Here is a 23,554-nt window from a genome sequence, read left to right as displayed (position 1 = left end):
CGGCGGTGGTGACCCGGTCCGTGGCCCAGAGGCGTCCAGTAATAAAATAGGGGAAAGTTGTGTGGTATTTGTGTGGTAAAAATGAAAATAAAGTTATTAGATGGTGAAATACGTGATGCCACCTGTGGTATTCTAGTCAGAGGTGACCAGCGCTGCGGTGTTGCTTCTTTGGGATGGATGTTGGGCGCAGCTATGATGTTGTAGCCCTCCACAGGTAGGGCTGTAGTCCCAGGGCAAAGATGTTAAATAAATAGTAAAAATGACTGGGAATGTTGGGGTGCAGAGAAATGAGAGAAAGACACAGAGAGGTGCAGTTTCTTTACCTTTTACTGGTAATTGGTTGTAGTCCGGAGTATCACATACAGGTGATGGAATAAGTCCGGCTCGCCTGGAGGCATTCAGGGGATCCATCTTGCCAGGTGGGGATTTAGGACCTTCCTTTCTGTCAGCGTGAGCCTATTCCACGGGTACCGTTCTCTTCACCGTCGGCCCCGGGCTCCTTATCTGCTGACGTGCCCTCAGGTGATCAATGTGTACAGGAATTTACAATCCCCTGTACTTTCAGATTCGGCTATCAGGGCATACAGTTCCTGTCAGCCTAGGACTCTGATGTCCCTTTTCTCTTTATTAGCGCTTCACTCAGGGGTCTGCTATACGCAGTATTTTAGCTTCCCTAGAGTCTCTTAGTCTCTGCTCTTGTCCTTTCCCTCTTCACAGATCAGCTCTGCCTATCGAGCTCCTCTCAGATGAGCTCCCTGTCTTCATCTGACAGGATCTTCCAGAAAGATCTCTTTACCTCACCTCCTCACTTTTTTAACTGCCCTGTCATTTGCTCACAGCTCTCAGCTGCTTCGTTTCCATGACAACCCCCTCAGCTGATTTCTAGCTGACTCACCAACCCCTTCTGCTGGCCAGAATTTATAATGCATCTCCCTTTTCTGACCTGCAGCAGGAAATTGTGATTTTAATCTATGCTGCCTGGCATGGGGGTCCCTTTCTACCTCCAAGCATGACTTTACCCATTAGAGGGAGGCGATGTTACTGTGACAACCGGACTCTGGGGTGTCACATTGGTAGAAAGGCAAGGGCAGGTATCATGCGTATCCAACGAGGAAATTCATGGTCACCTTGATATTGCACCTTGAGTCCTTCATTTTGAACTTTACGCCAAACTGACTGTGATAGGTGGAAGAAGCAACCGGTCTTCTCGAGGTTGGGGAATTCACTCTCAAATGTCTGGATTGCAGCTAGTTCAAAATCCAACATCAGGTTGTGTGGCTGCAGTCCAGGTTGCATGTTCTTCAGCTCTTGTAGCAATCTCTGGTATGTTTAACGGCTCTTGTCCGTCAGCAAGGCGTACACTACAGGAACAGCAAGGCTGGTGTGGACTACATGGATTGTATAAAGTTGCTTGAACAGAGATGGTGTAGTGGAAAACATGCCATCAGCAAACCACTCTTTACTTTGGGCCAGTAGATGGAGATTGTCTCTTGTTCCAAATATCAAGATACGGCTGAGTCCACTTCCTAATTAAAAGTGAAAGTATTAGTACAGGAAATAATGAGAGACAAAATAAAAACTAACAAGTAGCAGACAGAGAATTTCGGGATGAATTCACAATAAATTTTCCTAATCAGAAGCATCCGTTGTTCATATCTCACATTAAAAACACATTTTGCTTCAGATTTTCTGATTTTATAACAGAAACGTAAAACTGAAGCAAAATCTGGTGTGATGGGGCTAAACAATAGCTTTTTCTACGACATATATTGTCCCAGTGGAAAATGATGAATTCCTGTTTAAAAATGCTTCCAAGCTTAAAAAAATGTCACAATTTCAAAGTCGTGAAAGGATTAACAGCAGCAGAAAGTAGCAAAATGCAGAATTCCATGATGATAAAAGGTTTACATCAGGAAAAATGAGCAAACATGTAAGAAGTATTTGTGAAAAAAAAGCATGCTAACTCAATGGTTCATTAGGTTGGGGTCATATGCAGCGTAAATGTCTAAATCCCATCCACATGCTGATGAAAAAATGCACAGTTAAAAAAATGACATGCAGTGCAGCAGTGGCGTACCTATCATGTAGGCAGGGGACGCCACTGCCCTCAGGGGGCCTGCCGCCAAGGGGTGTAATGCGCCCATGAACAGCGGGCACCCTGGATCTATCATGCTCTGGTAGGTGCCTGTCACCTACTGGAGCATGGCAAGGATAAATTAATACTCACCACCTGCTGCTGCGCTGCTTTCCTCACTCTGCTTTGATGCAGATCCTAAGACGTCAGGCAGGGTTTAGGTGTGGAACCCATATACTTTAGAAACACTTAGGGAAGACAGGGTGACGTTAAATCTGCCTTGGGGTCTCCACTCCACCCTTCCCTAGTGTTGGATTCCTTCATGTCGCACTTAGTCTTTCCTACACTGTGCGTGACATATAGAGAGTGTAGAATCACTACGAAGGCTGTCTTCAATCCAGTGCTTACATATTCTATGCTTCTACCATTTTAACTTTTGTTTCCAATCATTCTAATGCTTCTAATTTTTTGAAAAATTCAGATTATTTTTAATTTCTGTGCAAAAATCTAGTTCTATTTAATACAGATGATGTAAAAGACGATTTTTCTGCTCATTGGGTTACTTGGTGACAGCGGTCTGTGAGTTTGTGTGATCTTTGATGCTGATCTGTTTTAAGCATAGAGTCTCCAAAGATGAGGTCTCTGTACATGGTTATAATGAATATAGTGTTGCCCGCAGAAGTCTCTATCATGAAAGATGCATTGATTTGGAAATGCATAGCTAGAAATTGAATGTAACTTAGTTTGCCCGAAATGTCAAACAATCAGTTTGAAAGCCACGTTGACTGTCTTGATGGAGTGGGTTTTCAGTAGCATGGCAGCCTTGTCTTGCTGATGATTGCAACAATCACTACATTGGATGCTACCCTAGACACTTCCATTTCACTGATCTAAAGGTGCATTTATGTTAAATGTCTGCTGATCAGAAACATGCTTGCTGGATGGAAGTTGTTTAGGTTGTTGATGTTCCTTGCACTTCAGATGTGCAAGGAACAATCTGTAAGGCCGGAGTCACACTAGCGATTAAATCAGACGAATGCAATGCGATAAAAAATCGCATTGCATTCGTCCCAATGTTATTCTATGGGGCAGCTCCCATCATGCGTTTTTTTATCGGATCCGTTCCTCGGACCGAGACAATCGCAGCATGCTGCGATTGTCACCGATTTTTGGATCGGATTCGCCAATGCAAGTCTATGGATGCGATTAAAAATCGCATTGAAAACGCACCACACATGTGACTTGCGATTAAATCGCACGACTTCTCCTGGTCAACAGGAAATAGCAGGAGGCATGGCTAGGAAGCTTTGGGATGCAAATTTCTCTTGCAGCATAAAAAAAAACCAGGAAGAACGCCTCCACGGAGTCCTCCATCATGTCCACGCCAGTCAATGTGGAAATGCTGATAGTTCTGGTCCAGGAGAGGCCAGAACTATGGGACCAGAGAGATCCCCACTATGCTGACCGCACACGCAGGGAGGCAGCGTGGAGAAGAATCTGTCCCCAGATGTTCACTGGATATGCGGCAAGACCTCGGGAGGAGCGGGAGCAAATTAGTAAGTCAAATAATGTGTACACATAATCAAATCCCCAAATCTAATCTGCTCAATGTAAGTCCCAATATGTGTCGTCATTGCTCAGATATCTGGACATAATTACTCCGCCATTTTTATTGTGTGCATATTTGTAACATCTAAATTACAACTCCCTGACTGGTGGCACCATGACGAATTTGCCTTACCAAAATTTGAAATATTTAGCTAATTGTTCTGCCACCAACTGCAGTGCTCTCCTTGTTTTTTTGCCCGTATCTTAGCCACTATATAACTTTTGTTTTTTGACTCAAAACATCACAGATGTTCGCATTATTACCATAGGTTTTTCTAAATTTTGTTAGCAATTCTTTGTAGTAGGCCTCAACCTTTTCCTTATTTTTTTGATTGGTGTGGAGCCAAGAGGAATATAAATCATATCATTTGTAAAATGTGTGCTTAAGCACCCTTGATACCATAGCCATATGTGTGGTGTAAAAAATTCCTCAGTTTTTGTTCACATTGTTGTGACTGATGTGACAAGGCGTGGGCGCAGCTGAAGGGACACATATAGGAGGGAGAGACAGCTGAGGTCCCGTAGTGGAGCGGCCGGAACCACAAAGAGAAAGTACCTGTACTTCAACCGCCTACATTTCCTTGCTCCTGTGATGGATCTGAGACCGTAAGTGCATGGTTTAATGTAGTACTTTGGATATTCTCTATGCAAAATTTAATTTATGTTATTTTTTCCATTGTAGCACTGAGTCAAACCTCACAGAGAGGGAGACGGGTTCCGACTCTGAGGTGGTGATTGATCCTGAGTCCGATGTTGCTGCAGGGTCCGGCCCATCTGCAGGACTTCCCAGAGCCCCACCACCACCACCAAGATCACCACCACCAGAATCTGTTAGCCAGGCAGCACAGCATGATGACCGGGGCAACAGTAGCAGCCCCACCATGCCACTGGATACCTCTCCTCAGCCTTCGGCCCTACCACGACGAGGCAGGCGCAGGAGAGGAGCACCTTTGGGAACAAGAATTCAGGTAGACTGAGGTGTATTGGACTATTTGTCCACAGCTGCTCATGATGATGGGGAGGAGGCTTATGGGCGCAGTCTGGCACAGTATTTGAGGGCAATTCCCCGTGGGTACAGGCTGCGTACGAGAGGGGCTCTCCAAATCGCTTTGGATGCCAGCACACCACCCAATAATCCCCGCAGTGTGTTTCAGTTTCTTGAAAGGTGGCAGCTGTCAGATGAGAATCAAATTGATAGGCTGGTTGGACTTGATGTGACAAGTCAACCATCCTTGGAACGTGTTCCTCCTCCTCCTCCACGGGTGCCAACACCTCCGCGTCAGCCTGCACACATCCCCAATGTGGCTCCACAGGTCCAATATATGGGCCACGGCGCACATGCCCAATATGGCCACTTTAACGTACCCAAGTTGGTGGGTGGCCACAACATGGGTATGTTAGACATGGACATATTGGGGGATATGGGCAATTAGGGCAGCCCTACCAGGACTACCCACACCAATATCAAAATTACCCCTACCCAAACCCACAAATTGATCCTGGCAGGATGCAACAGATGGCACAGCCAGCTGCCAGCGCACAGGGGGACAGAGATGTGGCCCAGCAACCAAGGCCAAATGTCCAAACAGGCCCCCCACCTTCACCACCCCCAACCTACCATGACTTGTAGGTTTTCGTTTTTCCCTTGATGTAATGTTTTGTGTTTTATACATGATGTTTCATTTTCGGTTTGGACTGTTAAATACTAATGTGCTGATAACATTAGGCCATATGCCATTACTATGGTTATTTGGTACGGCAAGACCCAAAAAAAAACCAAGTAATAAACTTGTTAACATTCACAATGTGTGTCTGTTCATGTTCGTACATGTTCTGTAATGTGTTAGATAGATATAGTAAAAAGTACTGTTTAAAAAAAAAAAAAAAAAAAAGGCCAAGCGAACAATCTTTATGAGAACACAACACAACACAACCAAAGCACTACACTGCTAAGGCATCATCTTGCCAGGGAGTAGCACCCTGAGGTGTTAGAAAATAAGTTGTAAAGACATCATGTACTTTGAGTCCGGAAATTGGACGACCGAGTGGGTTTACATGTGTCCTAGGCCTAGACACATTAGCAGACTCCACTTCAGCATCATCATGTGAGGGGCAGTCATGAATTCTTGTGAAGTTATGTAGGACAACACAGGCTTTAATAACTTCATTGACATTAGCTTCACTCAGCTGAATTGCGGACTATAGGACTCTCCATTTGGCCGTGAGAATACCAAAGGCACACTCCACCAGTCGCCGAGCACGTGATAGACGAAAGTTAAATATTCTATGCCGGTGGTCAAGGGTTCGTCGTGGATATGGCCTCATGACATGTCTGTTCAATTGAAACGCCTCATCTGCTACAAGAACATAAGGCACCGGTTCCAGATTTGAGTTGGGAAGCTGACGTGGTGGTGGTAGGTCAAGCTCATTATTACGCAGCCGCCGACCCATAATGGAAGAATTAAAGACTCTGGAGTCTCCAGTTCTTCCATAGGCCCCAATATCTACAATTATAAACCTGTAGTGAGTGTCAACCAAAGCCAACAATACTACAGAAAAATATTGTTTATAATTATAGAATTGGGACCCTGAATTCGGCGGCTTACGCACACGGATGTGCTTCCCATCTAGGGCTCCAATACATTGTGGAAACTGGCACGTGGCCTCAAATCCACGGGAGATACGCAACCAGTCAGGCATTTTGGGCTCCGGCATTACCACATGATGGAGTCTGGTCCAGATTTGGGAGCATGTAGACCGTACTATGCCAGAGACTGGATATCCCAATTAAAAATACTAAATGCAGACCAGCATATGAAAGGCCAGTTGAAAGGAAGCTAAAATAAATTAAAAAAAAAAAAACGAGTACACAGCCCAACAAACAACAGATACAGTTTCAAACACATTTAAAGTCGAGGAATTCTAAAGTAGGCATGATGAACATTAAATTACATGCCATGGCTTGGTTCCGTAAGCCACAAGCATATAAATGTTTTGGGGAAATGTGGTGGAAATAATTAAAGAAAATAGGGCAATAAGAAATAAGGTTCAAGGTCTGTTAAATAAATATGCTGCTTCACACATCATCAACATATTGGTTTGAGACATACCGTAAGGTGAGGAGTAGACGCTCCTCTGCAGAAATAGCTTTGCGCATCCTCGTGTCCTGAAACGTGATCCCAGGGCGCACAATCTCAAGCAAAATATCAAAGTTAGCAAGGCTCATCTGACAATATTGATAGAACTTCTCCGGATGGCTATGTAGAGATGTATAGAGACGGTGGAAATGGCCTTTAGATATCCTTCGGAGCAAAAGTGGATGGACCCACATTCGTCTACATCTCCTCGGATCCACAATCACAGGGTATTGCTCCCCAAAACGTCGGGATATAACCCAATAGAAAAGAACACGCTCAGTGGTGTTAAAAGTCAGCCTGTCTGTCATGTTTAGTACAAAGCAGAGCCAACCTAATCCAAGCACTGACTGTATGTCAAAGGTAGCAGGCTCACACCTGTTGGAGAGCCCATAAATATAGGGCGGGATGATTTTTTAAATGAGTTTCAGGCCTAAAAACCGTTATTTGTCAATTTTGGAATGGTCAGAAAAAAAATCGCCAGACGGATGTCAAACGGATGCTTGCATGTGATTAAAATCGCATCAATGAACAAAAATCGCATCAAAAACGGATCACTGGTCAAGAAACATTTCTGCGATTTCCGACCGTTAAAATCGGACCGATTTTTTTAATCGTTGTGTGTGACTCCAGCCTAATAGATAAATTCAGTGAACATAAGCTACAATTGTTCTCAGCAGTACAGGTCCTGTTTACACAGGACAATGCGATGAACTTTTTGGCAAATCGAAAGTTTATTTCATCTGACAACTAGTGTTTTTCTACTTCATGGGATGATTGGCAGACTGTTAAGACTGTACAACTATCATGAAGCGAGTGCTCCTAACAATGCTCATCTATAATAATAAATGCCCTAACCAGCTTCCGGTTGTAACAACTTCCGTCCAGTTGTAAGCGGTGACGTCACCACACACACGCACATGTTAACCCTCAACACACCACACCGCCTCAACACACACTCCTCTCACCTTTCACCTCCACTCATGTCCACTCACTCTTTCACTCCACATACGTTCCTTTCTCTCACTCCGTTTCTCATACTCACACAGTCATCGTCGCTGCCCCGACATCTTCCTCCGCCGCCGCGATCCAGGATCCAGACGTTCTCCAGGCCGCCGACATGTTCTTGCAGGACGCCATCTTGGATATCGTGAAGTCCCGCGATATTAAAGATGGCGTCGCCGCAACATGTCGCTGGCGTGGATGACATCGGGATCTAAAAAGATGGCGTCGGCGAAATCTCGCGAGATTACGCCGACGCCATTGTGGATCCCGATGTCGCCCATGCCAGCGACATGTTGTTGCGGCGACTCCATCTTTAATATCGCGGGACTTCACGATATCCAAGATGGCGTCCCGCAAGAACATGTCGCTGGCGTGGGCGACATCGGGATCCAAAATGGCGTCGGCGTAATCTCGCGAGATTTCGCCGACGCCATCTTTTTGGATCCCGATGTTGTCCACGCCAGCGACATGTTGTTGCGGCGACGCCATCTTGAATATCGCGGGATTTCACGAAATCCAAGATGGCGTCCCGCAAGAACATGACGGCGGCCTGGAGAACGTCTGGATCCTGGATCGCGGCGGCGGAGGAAGATGTCGGGGCAGCGACGATGACGGTGTGAGTATGAGAAACGGAGTGAGAGAAAGGAACGTATGTGGAGTGAAAGAGTGAGTGGACATGAGTGGAGGTGAAAGGTGAGAGGAGTGTGTTGAGGCGGTGTGGTGTGTTGAGGGTTAACATGGCAAGAGGTGTTAACGACGTCGGCGAAATCTCGCGAGATTTCGCCGACGCCATCTTGCATTCGTGAAATTGCGTCATTTACCTCACGCCGACTTGCTGTGCGGACGCTTGGCATTGCCTGTACCACCATAACTACTGCTGCCTTGGTCCTATGCCTGTTTACTGCCGGTGTCTAATTATTGGACCAATTTGCCTCTACCGCCATAACTATTGCTACCTTGCTACTCTGCCGGTGTCTAATTACAGGGCTAATTTGCCTCTACCGCCATAACTATTGCTACCTTGCTACTCTGCCGGTGTCTAATTACAGGGCTAATTTGCCTCTACCGCCATAACTACTGCTGCCTTGCTACTCTGCCGGTGTCTAATTACAGGGCTAATTTGCCTCTACCGCCATAACTACTGCTGCCTTGCTCCTCTGCCGGTGTCTAATTACAGGGCCAATTTGCCTCTACCGCCATAACTACTGCCTTTGTCCTCTGCCGGTGTCTAATTACAGGACCAATTTGCCTCTTTCGCCATAACTACTGCTGCTTTGGTCATCTGCCTGTTTACTGCCGGTGTCTAATTACAAGGCCAATTTGCCTCTACCGCCATAACTACTGCTGCCTTGCTCCTCTGCCGGTGTCTAATTACAGGGCCAATATGCCTATACCGCCATAACTACTGCTGCCTTGCTCCTCTGCCGGTGTCTAATTACAGGGCCAATTTGCCTATACCGCCATAACTACTGCTGCCTTGCTCCTCTGCCGGTGTCTAATTACAGGGCCAATTTGCCTCTACCGCCATAACTACTGCTGCCTTGCTCCTCTGCCGGTGTCTAATTACAGGGCCAATTTGCCTCTACCGCCATAACTACTGCTGCCTTGCTCCTCTGCCGGTGTCTAATTACAGGGCCAATTTGCCTCTACCGCCATAACTACTGCTGCCTTGCTCCTCTGCCGGTGTCTAATTACAGAGCCAATTTGCCTCTACCGCCATAACTACTGCTGCCTTGCTCCTCTGCCGGTGTCTAATTACAGGGCCAATTTGCCTATACCGCCATAACTACTGCTGCCTTGCTCCTCTGCCGGTGTCTAATTACAGGATCAATTTGCCTCTACCGCCATAACTACTGCTGCCTTGCTCCTCTGCCGGTGTCTAATTACAGGGCCAATTTGCCTCTACCGCCATAACTACTGCTGCCTTGCTCCTCTGCCGGTGTCTAATTACAGGGCCAATTTGCCTCTACCTCCATAACTACTGCTGCCTTGCTCCTCTGCCGGTGTTTAATTACAGGATCAATTTGCCTCTACCGCCATAACTACTGCTGCATTGCTCATTTGCCGGTGTCTAACTACAGGGCCAATTTGCCACTACCACTTCATAACTACTGCTGGGCAATTACAGGGCCAATTAGTATCTGTTTACTCTACAATACTCCAGGACGCCTTCTTCACTGCCAGATAACTGCCAAATAGACTCCTTTACCTGTGCCAACATGAGTCATAACAAAAAGTATGCCAATGCCAGTGAAAGGAAAGCAGCTTTAGCACTACGACAAAAACAACGCCGTGCTAATGAGACTCCTGAGGAAAAACACCATCGCCTTGAGAAGATTAAGGCTTATAAACGCCGTCGCCTCACACACGAATCCCCTAACTCTAAATCCATAAGATTGGCTGAAGAAGCCTCTGCACGCCGTCACCGCCGACAACAGACGGCCTCTTCCTCATCATTATTATTAGACTCACAACAGGATGCTTCCACATCAGCATGTGGAACAATTTACTGCTACACTTCATCCCATACGCCGTTCACTGACATAACTAATCAGCAATCTGTTTCTGCCCTATCAATACCACCATTCAATACCGATGCACAGTATGCCAATGCCAGTGAAAGGAAAGCAGCTTTAGCACTACGACAAAAACAACGCCGTGCTAATGAGACTCCTGAGGAAAAACAGCATCGACTTGACAAGATTAAGGCTTATAAACGCCGTCGTCTCACACACGAATCCCCTAACTCTAAATCTATTACATTGGCTGAAGAAGCCTCTACACGCCATCACCGCCAACAACAGATGGCTTCTTCCTCATCATTATTAGTAGACTCACAACAGGATGCTTCCACATCAGCATGTGGAACAAGTTACTACCACACTTCATCCCATATGCCGTTCACTGACATAACTAATCAGCAATCTGTTTCTGCCCTATCAATACCACCATTAGTCAATACCAACGCACAGTTTCTTCACATACAAGCTGCAGTTAGCCCGCAGAAAGTGCAACCAAGACAAATATACGTTGGTCTCAAAACTAGGCGCACCCCATCGGTTGGACATGCACTTCTACTACAACCTCACATTTTCACTAATGATGAAAATAGTATTACCGAACACAGCTGTGGTGACATGACCCATGTATGTGAGCATTGCGAAGCTTTGCATTTTGTAGCAGAGATACCTTCTGATAACAACTTTACGCTCTGCTGTCAGAAGGGTAAAGTCCATGTACCCATACTACAATATCCTGATGTCTTTACATGTTTGCTGAAAGGGCAAAGTGAATTTAGCAAAAATTTCATGGATAATATTCGAAGTATTAACAGTTCCTTTGCTTTTGCCTCCATGGGTGCAAATATTTCACCACCTCCTGGATATGGCCCATACTGTTTCCGCATACATGGCCAGATCTATCATAGAACTGGAACACTACATCCCTCAGATGACCAGCAACGTGCATTTGCCCAACTTTACATTCTCGATACCACTACCGCAAACGAACAACGCTTACGATGTAAAGAAAATCAAAAATGTCATCCTACATTGATGAACATTATTGCCCTTCAAATCCAAACTATTAATCCTTTTGTGGAAGCTTATCAAATGTTACGTGATGTGGAAGAACAAGAAAAAATTACATCTCTACAAAACGGAACTGTCATGCCAAACATCACTATGGCTATTAAACAAGATCGTACTCAAGACCCTCGACGCTACAATAATCCCACTGTCAGTGAAGTAGCAGTCGTGTTTCAAAATGACAATGGTGAGCCACTAATGTCCACTCGCAGGATTTCAGAATACTCAAGATGGCATGGCCGCAAGAACATGTCGCTGGCGTGGACAATGTCGGGATCCAGGATGGCGCCGGCGGAAGAAGATGTCGGGGATCGTGGAGCAGCGACGATGACGGTGTGAGTATGAGAGACGGAGTGAGAGAAAGGGTCGTATGTGGAGTGAAAGAGTGAATGGACGTGAGTGGAGATGGTGAAAGGTGAGAGGAGTGTGTGTTGAGGCGGTGTGGTGTGTTGAGGAGGTGTGTGTGTATTGAGGGTTAACATGGCAAGAGGTGTGTCACTATCCTCTCGATGCGATAGCATCGGGCCTTAATCTACTATAATAAATGCGCTAAGCAGCTTCCGGGTTGTAACAACTTCCGTCCAGTTGTAACTGGTGACGTCACAGCACACCTCTTGCCATGTTAACCCTCAACACACCACTCCTCAACACACACTCCTCTCACCTTTCACTATCTCCACTAATGTCCACTCGCAGGATTTCAGAATACTCAAGATGGCATGGCCGCAAGAACATGTCGCCGGCGTGGACAACGTCGGGATCCAGGATGGCGCCGGCGGAAGATGTCAGGGATCATGGAGCAGCGACGATGACAGTGTGAGTATGAGAGACGGAGTGAGAGAAAGGGTCGTATGTGGAGTGAAAGAGTGAGTGGATGTGAGTGGAGATGGTGAAAGGTGAGAGGAGTGTGTGTTGAGGAGGTGTGTCTGTGTATTGAGGGTTAACATGGCAAGAGGTGTGTCACTATCCTCTCGATGCGATAGCATCGGGCCTTAATCTAGTTTACTATAATCATGCAGTGTAAATGCTCCTTAATGGTTCATTGGAGCAGACCAGCAGTTCTGAAATAATACTAACTGACACCATTGCAGATGCAGGTAATGCAGAACAACAGTGCAACAGTTGGGTTTGATATTCTGGGACTTGTGGTGCTGTCCAAACAAGGAATTTGGTAGTTATTAACTGTGAAACCTTGGTCTCACTATATGAAACCCCTGGCTCTCTACCTCTATCTGCCAGTTATAGGTTCTCTTACCATGATGTATTCCTGTTTCTCCTCTACTGCCCTGCTAATCTGATTCCTTGTTCGGACCTCTGCTCGTGTTTTGATGATTTTACATCCTGACAATTTTGTTCCAGTATCCTACCTCTTGGAATTCACTCGGCTTTCTGACCATCTTCCAGCCTGCTCCACAAGACATGAGTCACTCCATGAGTGTAGATCTCTGTACAGGGTGAATGACTAGCGCAAAGCCTGTTGTGGAAGCCCTATTAAAAGCTGTCTGGCTACCACGAATATAGTGAGTTGACAGTATAACTGGCCAAATAAAAAAATGGACTAATCCCAAAACTGTGATCAACCAAAATGCAGGGTTTGATCTCGTTGGTTTATGACCTTGCAGAGCAGATTAAATATCATAAAGCCTTTCAGGCCTACCTGCAGTGGCGTAACTACCGGGGTAGCAGCCGAAGCGGTTGCTTTGGGTCCCGGCCCATTTAGGGGCCAGGGGCCCCGGCTCCAATCGGCGCTACCCGGTTAGTGCAATTAACTACAACTCCTCCCCTAGCAATGCATGTCTCTTGCACTTGCAGGCAGCCCGCCCCGTGCTTATTCCATCTTCAGTTCTCCGGTGTTCTTCCTGCTTTCAGCGTCCGCTCATTACCTATGCGCATAAGTAATGAGTGGCTCATTACATATGCACATATGTAATGAGCGGCACCATGTGGACGCTGAAAGCAGGAAGAACACCGCTGAGATGAGAAGATGGAACAAGCTCCGGCCGGGGGCTGCAAGAAACAGAGAGAGAGAGGTGACTAAGTATAACAGAGGGAGGCTCAGGGGCAGGCTCTGTCTGGCCTGGCGGGCTACCCCGTAAATATACACCATGTGGTGCTGGGCGCTATGTACCATGTGGTGCTGGGCACTATATACACCATGTGGTGCTGGGCACTATATACACCATGTGGTGCTGGGCACTATACACCATGTGGTGCTGGGCACTATACACCATGTGGTGCTGGGCACTATATACCATGTGGTGCTGGGCACTATATACCATGTGGTGCTGGGCGCTATGTACCATGTGGTGCTGGGCGCTATATACCATGTCTTGCTGGGTGCTATATAAATTGTGGTGCTGGGTGCTGTATACCATGTGGTGCTGGGTGCTATATACCATGTGGTGCTGGGCGCTATATACCATGTGGTGCTGGGCACTATATACCATGTGCTGGGCACTATATACCATGTGGGGCTGGGCACTATATACCATGTGGTGCTGGGCACTATATACCATGTGGTGCTGGGCACTATGTACCATGTGGTGCTGGGCGCTATGTACCATGTGGTGCTGGGCGCTATATACCATATCTTGCTGGGCGCTATATAAATCATGTGGTGCTGTATACCATGTGGTGCTGGGCGCTATGTACCATGTGGTGCTGGGCGCTATGTACCATGTGGTGCTGGGCGCTATATACCATGTCTTGCTGGGCGCTATATAAATTGTGGTGCTGGGTGCTGTATACCATGTGTGGCTGGGCTATATACCATGTGGTGCTGGGTGCTATATACCATGTGGTGCTGGGTGCTATATACCATGTGGTGCTGGGCGCTATATACCATGTGGTGCTGGGCACTATATACCATGTGCTGGGCACTATATACCATGTGGGGCTGGGCACTATATACCATGTGGTGCTGGGCACTATATACCATGTGGTGCTGGGCACTATATACCATGTGGTGCTGGGCACTATATACCATGTGGTGCTGGGCGCTATGTACCATGTGGTGCTGGGTGCTATATACCATGTCTTGCTGGGCACTATATAAATCGTGGTGCTGGGTGCTGTATACCAAGTGTGGCTGGGCTATATACCATGTGGTGCTGGGTGCTATATACCATGTGGTGCTGGGTGCTATATACCATGTGGTGCTGGGCACTATATACCATGTGGGGCTGGGCACTATATACCATGTGGGGCTGGGCACTATATACCATGTGGTGCTGGGCACTATATACCATGTGGTGCTGGGCACTATATACCATGTGGTGCTGGGCGCTATGTACCATGTGGTGCTGGGCGCTATATACCATATCTTGCTGGGCGCTATATAAATCATGTGGTGCTGGGTGCTGTATACCATGTGGTGCTGGGCACTATACACCATGTGGTGCTGGGCACTATATACCATGTGGTGCTGGGCGCTATGTACCATGTGGTGCTGGGCGCTATATACCATGTCTTGCTGGGCGCTATATAAATCGTGGTGCTGGGTGCTGTATACCATGTGTGGCTGGGCTATATACCATGTGGTGCTGGGTGCTATATACCATGTGGTGCTGGGCGCTATATACCATGTGGTGCTGGGCACTATATACCATGTGGGGCTGGGCACTATATACCATGTGGTGCTGGGCACTATACACCATGTGGTGCTGGGCACTATACACCATGTGGTGCTGGGCACTATACACCATGTGGTGCAGGGCGCTATACACCATGTGGTGCTGGGCTCTATATACCATGTGGTGCTGGGCACTATATACCATGTGGTACTGGGCGCTATGTACCATGTGGTGCTGGGCGCTATATACCATATCTTGCAGGCCCCTATATAAATCATGTGGTGCTGGGTGCTGTATACCATGTGGTGCTGGGCACTATACACCATGTGGTGCTGGGCACTATATACCATGTGGTGCTGGGCGCTATGTACCATGTGGTGCTGGGCGCTATATACCATGTCTTGCTGGGCGCTATATAAATCATGTGGTGCTGGGTGCTGTATACCATGTGTGGCTGGGCTATATACCATGTGGTGCTGGGTACTATATACCATGTGGTGCTGGGCGCTATATACCATGTGGTGCTGGGCACTATATACCATGTGGTGCTGGGCACTATATACCATGTGGTGCTGGGCACTATATACCATGTGGTGCTGGGCACTATACACCATGTGGTGCTGGGCACTATACACCATGTGGTGCTGGGCGCTATATACCATGTGGTGCTGGGCGCTATGTACCATGTGGTGCTGGGCGCTATGTACCATGTGGTGCTGGGCACTATACACCATGTGGTGCTGGGCGCTATATACCATGTGGTGCTGGGCGTTATATACCATGTGGTGCTGGGCGTTATATACCATGTGGTGCTGGGTGTTATATACCATGTGGTGCTGGGCACTATATACCATGTGGTGCTGGGCGCTATGTACCATGTGGTGCTGGGCGCTATGTACCATGTGGTGCTGGGCGCTATATATACCATGTGGTGCTGGGTGCTATATACCATGTGGTGCTGGGTGCTATATACCATGTGGTGCTGGGTGCTATATACCATGTGGTGCTTGGGGCTATATACCATGTGGTGCTGGGCGCTATATACCAGGTGATGCTGGGCGCTATATACCAGGTGGTGCTGGGCGCTATATACCATGTCTTGCTGGGCACTATATATATCATGTGGTGCTGGGTGCTGTATACCATGTGTGGCTGGGCTATATACCATGTGGTGCTGGGTCAGCAACTTAAAATATAAAATTATCAATGCTTAACTAATTTGATTGTATTGACTGAGTTACAGTATTAGGAATAATTGTGTTACATTATTTCTAATTCTGTTACTTAATGTGACTCTAGTATGCATTATCGGTAAGAGGGTGTGTCTTGAAGGGGGTGTGGTTTTGAGGGGGTTTGTCTTTAAGGGGGCCCCGTTTAAGTTTGCTATGGGGCCCAATCAGTTCTAGTTACGCCCCTGCCTACCTGACAGGTAGTATCATCTTATCTCTAGCGTACCATACTTAAATTATCTCTAAACCCCTAAGACCAGTGTATATGTGCATCCAGATCTGCTCTTCTGTGCAGGGTTACTCACAAAACTCACCATTTTGAGATGTGCTCTTCATAGCTGTTTGCTGGACTTGGTGCTAATGCACTAAGCTGGCAGACAGCCACAAGCCACAATTCATGGGACTGTAAGCCACATGTGCCTCCTGAGCTACAGGTTGGGGACCCCTGCTCTAGAGGCTGGTAAATTTGTAGACAAATTGAAAGTTATCTAGCTTAAGGTCAGAGAGAACATGAGAAGGGCACAGGGCAATATATTTTTAGCTCCAGTAAAAATATCAAAATCAAGGTCCCTTCCTCTAAGCTAGGACTCAAGTTCATTAACCCATATGAAATAACTGAGAATCCAATAGCCTTCCGTTTGAAGCTTCCCCCTTGTTTCTGGATACCCAATGTGTTCTGCAAATACCTGCTGAAAACATACCATTTCTCCAGTGTACCCTGTTAATCCTTCTACTCATGTGTTGGTTAGATACAGACTTGAGTATTTTTTACAAAAAACTTTTCACTCTCTGGTAGCAATGGGGTCTTTTACAATATCTTGTACATAGGAAAGGTTATGGACCAAAGGAAATATCTTGAATTTCAGTGAGTGGCATCAATTCCAACAACCTGATCAGGTGGTTCCATTGATATCGTCACGCTGCCTGTCACGTCGCTCTCACCTGGGGGCGGGACCTCGGGCCCGACGTCTCCTCTTCCGGTGTTGCGGCCGCTCTGGGGGTCCCATCGGGTGCGCATGCGCACTTCTCGTACTTAGTTCCATGTCTGCACAAAGTTCTTTGTCCGCACGCGCGCTCTTCTCTGCTCTGCCTCCGGTCATGTCCTCTCTATGGTATTGGAGGACCTGACCCGGAAGTCCTAGTGCTCATGTGCTATATCAGGCTACCTCTTCCTATGGGAGGTGCCTGATTATTGTTGTGCTTCCTGGCTTGGTCTTCTTTGTCCTTGCCTGGCTGTGTGCTGTATTCGGGTCCTCTGCCTTGTGCTCTGTTGTGCCTCCTGGCACATGCTCTGTCCCTGTACTCTGCCTTATGCTCTGTTGTGCCTCCTGGCACATGCTCTGGCCCTGTACTGTCTTGTTCTCTGTCGTGCCTCCTGGCACATGCTCAGTCCCTGTACGCTGCCTTGTGCTCTGTTGTGCCTCCTAGCACTTGCTCTGTTCTTGAACTCTGCCTGGTGCTCTGTTGTGCCTCCTGTCACAAGCTCTGTTCCTTCACTGTGTTCTGTCGTGCCCCTCGGCACACACTCTGCTCTATGCTCAGTTGTGCCTCCTGGCACACCTTCTCCCTAGCCTTGCACTCTGGCATGCTTCTCTGCACGTGCTCTGTCTAACTCTGTACTTAGGCGTGCTCCTTAGTGCGTGCCCTGCTTTGCCCGCACCTGGGCGTGCTTGTCTGTGCATGCCATACGTGCTCTCGTGTACCCGCCTTGCAATATCCTGTATCTAGCGCACTCCCGTGTACACGCATTGTATTGTCCTGTACTCTCCGTGCCTCCGTACACTCACCCTGTACCGACCTGTACCCTGCGTGTCCCTGTGTCCATGCTTTGTACGTTCCTGCAGACACACTCACTCGTGTCTCCTGTGAGACGGCCACCTGGTGCCAGCAGTGGTGGTACTTTACCCCCTTGGGCTTGCCCCTGACACTCCCTGTATAGGGGGTGGTCCTCACTAGGTCAGCTCGCCCTAGGAGGGTTAGTTCCACGACCAAGAGGGTCCACTCCAGGAGTCGTCACAGATATTTTCATAATAAGCATGTTACTAGCTTGGCCTGTGCGAAATTTTCACACATTGGTCGTCGGGGGCGCAGGCAATTTCAGAAAAAGCAAACTGGTCAAATGTAAATGTATTTCATGAGCTGATGAACACAGACAGGTAGTAATATATGTAGATTGGTAATACAATAAATTGTTTTGAGAAGTAGAGGCCAAGAAATGTTTTCCGGTTGAGGTGCCACCTGCAGGTCATTGTGTCTTTCTGCAGGTTTATAAAAATGAAAGTTTAAACTGTATTTAATGATAAAATCATGAATGTGTGGTTTGTTTGGCTGTTTTCTTGTTGAAGGGAGCAAGTTTACCTTTCAAATGGTGTATCATGTGTGTGGTGGGGCGAAATAATCAGCGAAAAAGCAGGGCATGTTTACAAATGTGTTGATACTGTGCTTTGGGGTACTGTGGTGCCATCTGCAGGTCATTTTTCCTTACTGCACATTTATGAAAATTAATGTTTAAACTGTATTTTGTGATCAAATAGTGGATATGTGGTTTGTTTGGCCATTTTCTTGTTGAACGGGGTAAGTTTACCTATCAAATGGTGTATTATTTGTGTGTGTGGGTGCAGTATGAACGGGGATACAAAGGAATCACCGAAAAACAGTTTTTAGAGATAATAGAATAGATTATGGGTCCTGAGGAGGATTCAGTTACATCCACCTATGTACTCGCTCCCTCTGCTTCTTTTGCAGAGCAGCATTGTGCATCGTGCATCCATTGCAGATGACATTGGGAGACACAGCAGTAGTCTGTTTTTATATTTTGTGATTTGTGGTAATGTCCAGGCAGTGAGCTTACATTTTTGTCTCCCTAAACTTTGTCATTTTATGAACCCCCTTGTGTGAGCTTTGGGTGCGGCTCACACTATTTAAATACCCAACATCCTGCCTTTATTTGCCAGTTATAAGTTTTCTTACCCTAGTTCACTCTCATTTGTCTGCTACTGCACTGCTAGGTTTAATTCTTTTTCTAACCGGATTGGGTTTTGATTATTCTACTGCCTGATTATTTTGTTCCAGTACCTGGCATCTTTATTATTGACTGATCATTCTCCACTGGTCCTCTCCACTGGCCAGCAGGCACTCCATGGGCCCAATACAGAGGTCCCTGTATAAGTCCAGATCCCTTTATATGGGCTAAAGGTTGAAGGCCATGGTACCTCCTGGTATCTACTAGAAGAAGCGAGTGGCCGTGGAAGCCCTATTAAGAGTTGCCGGGTCTACCAAAAACAGAGTGACTTGACAGTTCCTCAATATGACCCATACTTGTCTCTACAGTTTCCATGGCATTGTGTTGGATTTTTTTGGAACGGATTCTAATGGACGTAGCTGTAGCACTTGAAATAATTTTGCAGGGGTGTTGACATACACTAGACCATATAGTGAAGGTCCTAGCTTCTCAACCTACATTGTTGCCGTTGAAGGCTTCTTTCAGATGTCCGTGTTTTTTCACTTATGCGAAAAAAAAATTGGTCACAGAGTCATTATTGTTTTAGATCCGAGGTTTATCAGTGTTTGATCAGTTTCAGTTTTACTAGAAGATTAAAAAATTATTGACAAAGCTTCCCCTATACATTACAATGTTATCACAGACAGCACCCAAACTGTACACATGTCATTCGTGTACTGTTTGCCATTTTCATGGACCCATGGACTTGTATGGGTGACTTTCACCCGTGATGATAGTAAAAAAACGACATGTCTCCGTAATTTTTGCACTAATACACGGTCCGCAAAATTCAAGGACATGTAAGCTGCCCTATATACTATAATAGGTACGTAACGTTGTCTATCCATGAAAACACAGAACACAATCAAGAAAAATGGACTTCTAAATGAGGCCTAAGTATGAGGTACATAGAAATAATGGAAATACAGAGCTAATTGACCAGGGGTCAATCTTACAGGATATTAGAGATGTTGATTCTATCCAGAAGTTGCTCATAATTCAAGCTTCCATATTACATTTCTCCACAAATAGCAAAGAGATTGTATACTAGATATAGGAATGTTCTGTAATTCTGCATTTTAAATAGAGTCACGCTTTCCACGTGATTCTGGAACATTTAGAGCTGTTTTCATTTTCTAGACAGTCACAAAAGCTTTTTATTTGTTTTCTTCTGCAACAGTATCCTGTTGTTGTGATGACTCAGACTCATAGGCCCTCATTGTTGGCTGGCGCTAAGCACAAGGCATCAGTTCTAGTCAGCCCTACCCACGGAATAAATTCCAGCTCCAGCATTCAGGATTATTTATATATATATATCTTTTACAGATAATGACAGCATTTTATACAAATAGAGCCAAACTATTACCGTAATTAACTACATCATATCTGCAGACTGACTAACCTGACATTACGTTTATTGCAGTTATTCACTCTATGAATATTATTTAATAGGTCGGTTATAGATTAACATGGCTTGCTATGCATTTTTATGGTAATGAGTTCTGCAGGCCATTGTGAAATCATCACCATTATTTCAGTATTTCCTATGGCTGGCATTGTTTTGTGCCCAAATGCTAAACGTATCTGACACTAAAACAGACATATTTATAAGATATAGTCATACTGCCATCAAATAATTCAGTTTAAAGGGATATTCTACTTAGACTAATTTCAGATATGTTCTTAAACCATTGGACCAGTCAATTCCACATTGGTTTTATGTGCGAGTGGGTGCAAGATTTGCCTGCTATTATATAGATTTGCTTATACGCACAAACAGATGGGCCGAATTGGTCCGTGTGCTGTCCTGAGCAATCCATTGCATACAAAGACCACAAAAAAACAGAAACACAGTCATATAAATACAGCTGTTATTACTGATAGCTCTTGTTCAGATGTCCTTTTTTTAGTTTTTGCAAACAAGAAAATAAACTAGTTTTTATCAATGTGCTGGATCCAATTTTCCCTAATTTCTGGTCCACATGTTATTTTTTACCATCTGTGTGGCATCAGTTTTTTTACATATTAAAAAAAATATTCCAAATATCTCTTTCCTATTAAAACAGACAGAAAGAGACAGCACTTAGATTACACACGGACGGCATTTAGGTGTGTAAAAAATACAGATAGAAAACATAAGTGATAAATGTACATCTGAATGAGGCCCTAGCCTGTTGTTTATTCTACCCAATCTATTTATTTTCCAATTCTTCTTCCGGCAGCTGGATTAATGGAGATCTAGGCTTGGGAAAGTTACTGTAAATATTTGCATTTTTACTTTGTTCTTTTGGTTGTTTCAGTTTAATCCTATGTACCAAGTTTTTCAGAGATAAGATTTAACTGAAGCACATTTCATAGATCACGGTTATAGGCCGGGCTGAAAAAATACTGTTCTGTCCCCACATGAGGCGAATGGAGGTGTAGTTGAGTGGGGCTGGGAGAGATTCCTACCTTCCATTTCCTCAATGCAGAGCAGACAGGACCATTGTTGCTGTTTTGCTGTTCATGCGTCCGGAGAGATGATACACACCAGATATTGTGAAGTCCAGACTTGTTTATTGGAAATCTGGACATACAGCGTATGATTGGTAATGCAGTACTTCTCCAGAAATGCAGGTGTAACAACCCAGGTGGTACAGCAAGATGTGTGCAGCAAGGTATGCAGCAAGATGATTCAGCAAACTTAGCAAATTGTGTGTGATCAAAAAACTGATGCATTCCACAGCCTGGTAAGCATGTCTCACCCGGGTGGAAAAGAAACTTGTAATGGCCACCGGCAGGAAGAGAAGGAGTCACCTGACCTGGAAGTGGGAGGCATGTACTAGAATTAATTAGCTGCCGTCTGCTATACAGAAAAGGACAGCAGGTGGCAGCAGACCAAATGCAAAACTGAATACAAAGAAAGGTAACATAGCAAAATTATATAAGCATACAATCATAACCTTAGATGGAACAGCACAAATATAGGTCCATAGAGTTCAACCTATAATTTTGCATTTTGATGCAGAGGAAGGCAAAACTCCAATGAAGCAGATGCTAATTGCTCCATATTAGGGGAAAAATTCCTTTCCAACTCCACATACGGCAATCAGAATATCAATGTCCCATTACAGAATTTAGTACCCATAACCTGTAATACAGCCCTGGCAAAAATTAGGAGACCACTGCAAAATTTTCAGTCAGTCTGATTTTTTTTCTTTCTAGGTATATTTTTGAGTAAAATGTAAACTGCTCTTTTATTCTATAAACTTCTGACAACATGTCTTCGAATTTCCAAGCACTAAATTTTGTATTTATTTTCAGAAAACGAGAAATAGTCAAAATAACAAAAAAGTGCAGTGCTTGCAGACCTCAAATAATGCTAAGAAAACAAGTTCATAATCATTTAGAAACAACAATACTAATGTTTTATCTCAGGAAGAGTTCAGAAATCAATATTTTGTGCAATAACCATGATTTTTAATCACAGCTTTCATGCGTCTTGGCACACTTTCCACCAGTCTTTCACACTGATTTTGGGTGACCTTATGCCACTCCTGGTACAAAAATTTAAGCAGTTCTTCTTTGATGGCTTGTGACTATCCATCTTTCTCTTGATTACATTACAGAGGTTTTCAATGGGGTTCAGGTCTGGAGATTGGGCTGTATGACAGGGATTTGATGTGGTGGTCCTTCATCCACACATTGATTGACCTAGCTGTGTGGCATAGCGCATTGTCCTGCTGGAAAAAAAACAGTCCTCAGAGTTGGGGAACATTGCCTGAGCAGAAGGAATCAACTCTTTTTCCAGGATAACCTTGTATGCGGCTTGATTCATACGTACTTCGCAAAGATTAACCTGCCCAATTCCAGCCTTGCTGAAGCATCACCAGATCATCACTGTTTCTCCACCAAATTTCACAGTGGGTGCAAGACACTGTGGCTTGCACACCTCTCCAGGTCTCCGTCTAACCATTAGATGGCCAGGTGTTTGGCAAAGCAGAAAATTATACTCATCAGAGAAGATTACCTTACTCCAGTCCTCTATGGTCCAATCCTTATGGTCTTTGGCAAACTTCAGCCTGGCTCTCCTTTGCTTCTCATTGATGAAAGGCTTTTTTCTAGCTTTACATGACTTGAGCCCTGCCTCTAGGAGCCTGTTACAAACTGATCTTGCCGTGCACTTCACCGCAGCTGCCATTTGCCATTCCTATTGTAGGTCACTTGATGTCATCCTGCGGTTGCTGAGTGACATTCGAATAAGATGACGGTCATCCTGGTCAGTGGAAAGTTGTTTTCGCTCTCTGCTGGTCTGTAGCTTTGTTGTCCCCAATGTCTGCTGCTTGACCTTGTTGTAATGGACTG

The 23,554-nt window shown here is 45.5% G+C and overlaps 1 protein-coding gene across 5 annotated transcripts in view; it reads left to right on the top strand.

The window, feature by feature from the left end:
- The window catches only part of ARHGEF37 (Rho guanine nucleotide exchange factor 37), a 233,486-nt gene that overhangs the window by 45,638 nt on the left and 164,294 nt on the right, over positions 1–23,554 (top strand). For 2 of the 5 annotated variants that reach the window (XM_073575189.1, XM_073575188.1), the window contains exon 1: positions 12,160–12,224. The exons of the other annotated variants lie outside the window; for them this stretch is intronic. In XM_073575189.1, the coding sequence (XP_073431290.1) occupies positions 12,175–12,224 (50 nt within the window). In that variant the 5' untranslated portion in view covers positions 12,160–12,174. Of the gene's footprint in view, positions 1–12,159; positions 12,225–23,554 lie in introns of those variants that run through there. 5 annotated transcript variants of the gene reach the window in all.

Source organism: Dendrobates tinctorius, unplaced genomic scaffold (assembly GCF_039654945.1).
Source record: "Dendrobates tinctorius isolate UK_male_01 unplaced genomic scaffold, ASM3965494v1 ptg000043l, whole genome shotgun sequence".
NCBI classification, from domain to species: Eukaryota; Metazoa; Chordata; class Amphibia; order Anura; family Dendrobatidae; genus Dendrobates; species Dendrobates tinctorius.
This window is presented reverse-complemented; position numbering and strand designations above follow the sequence as displayed.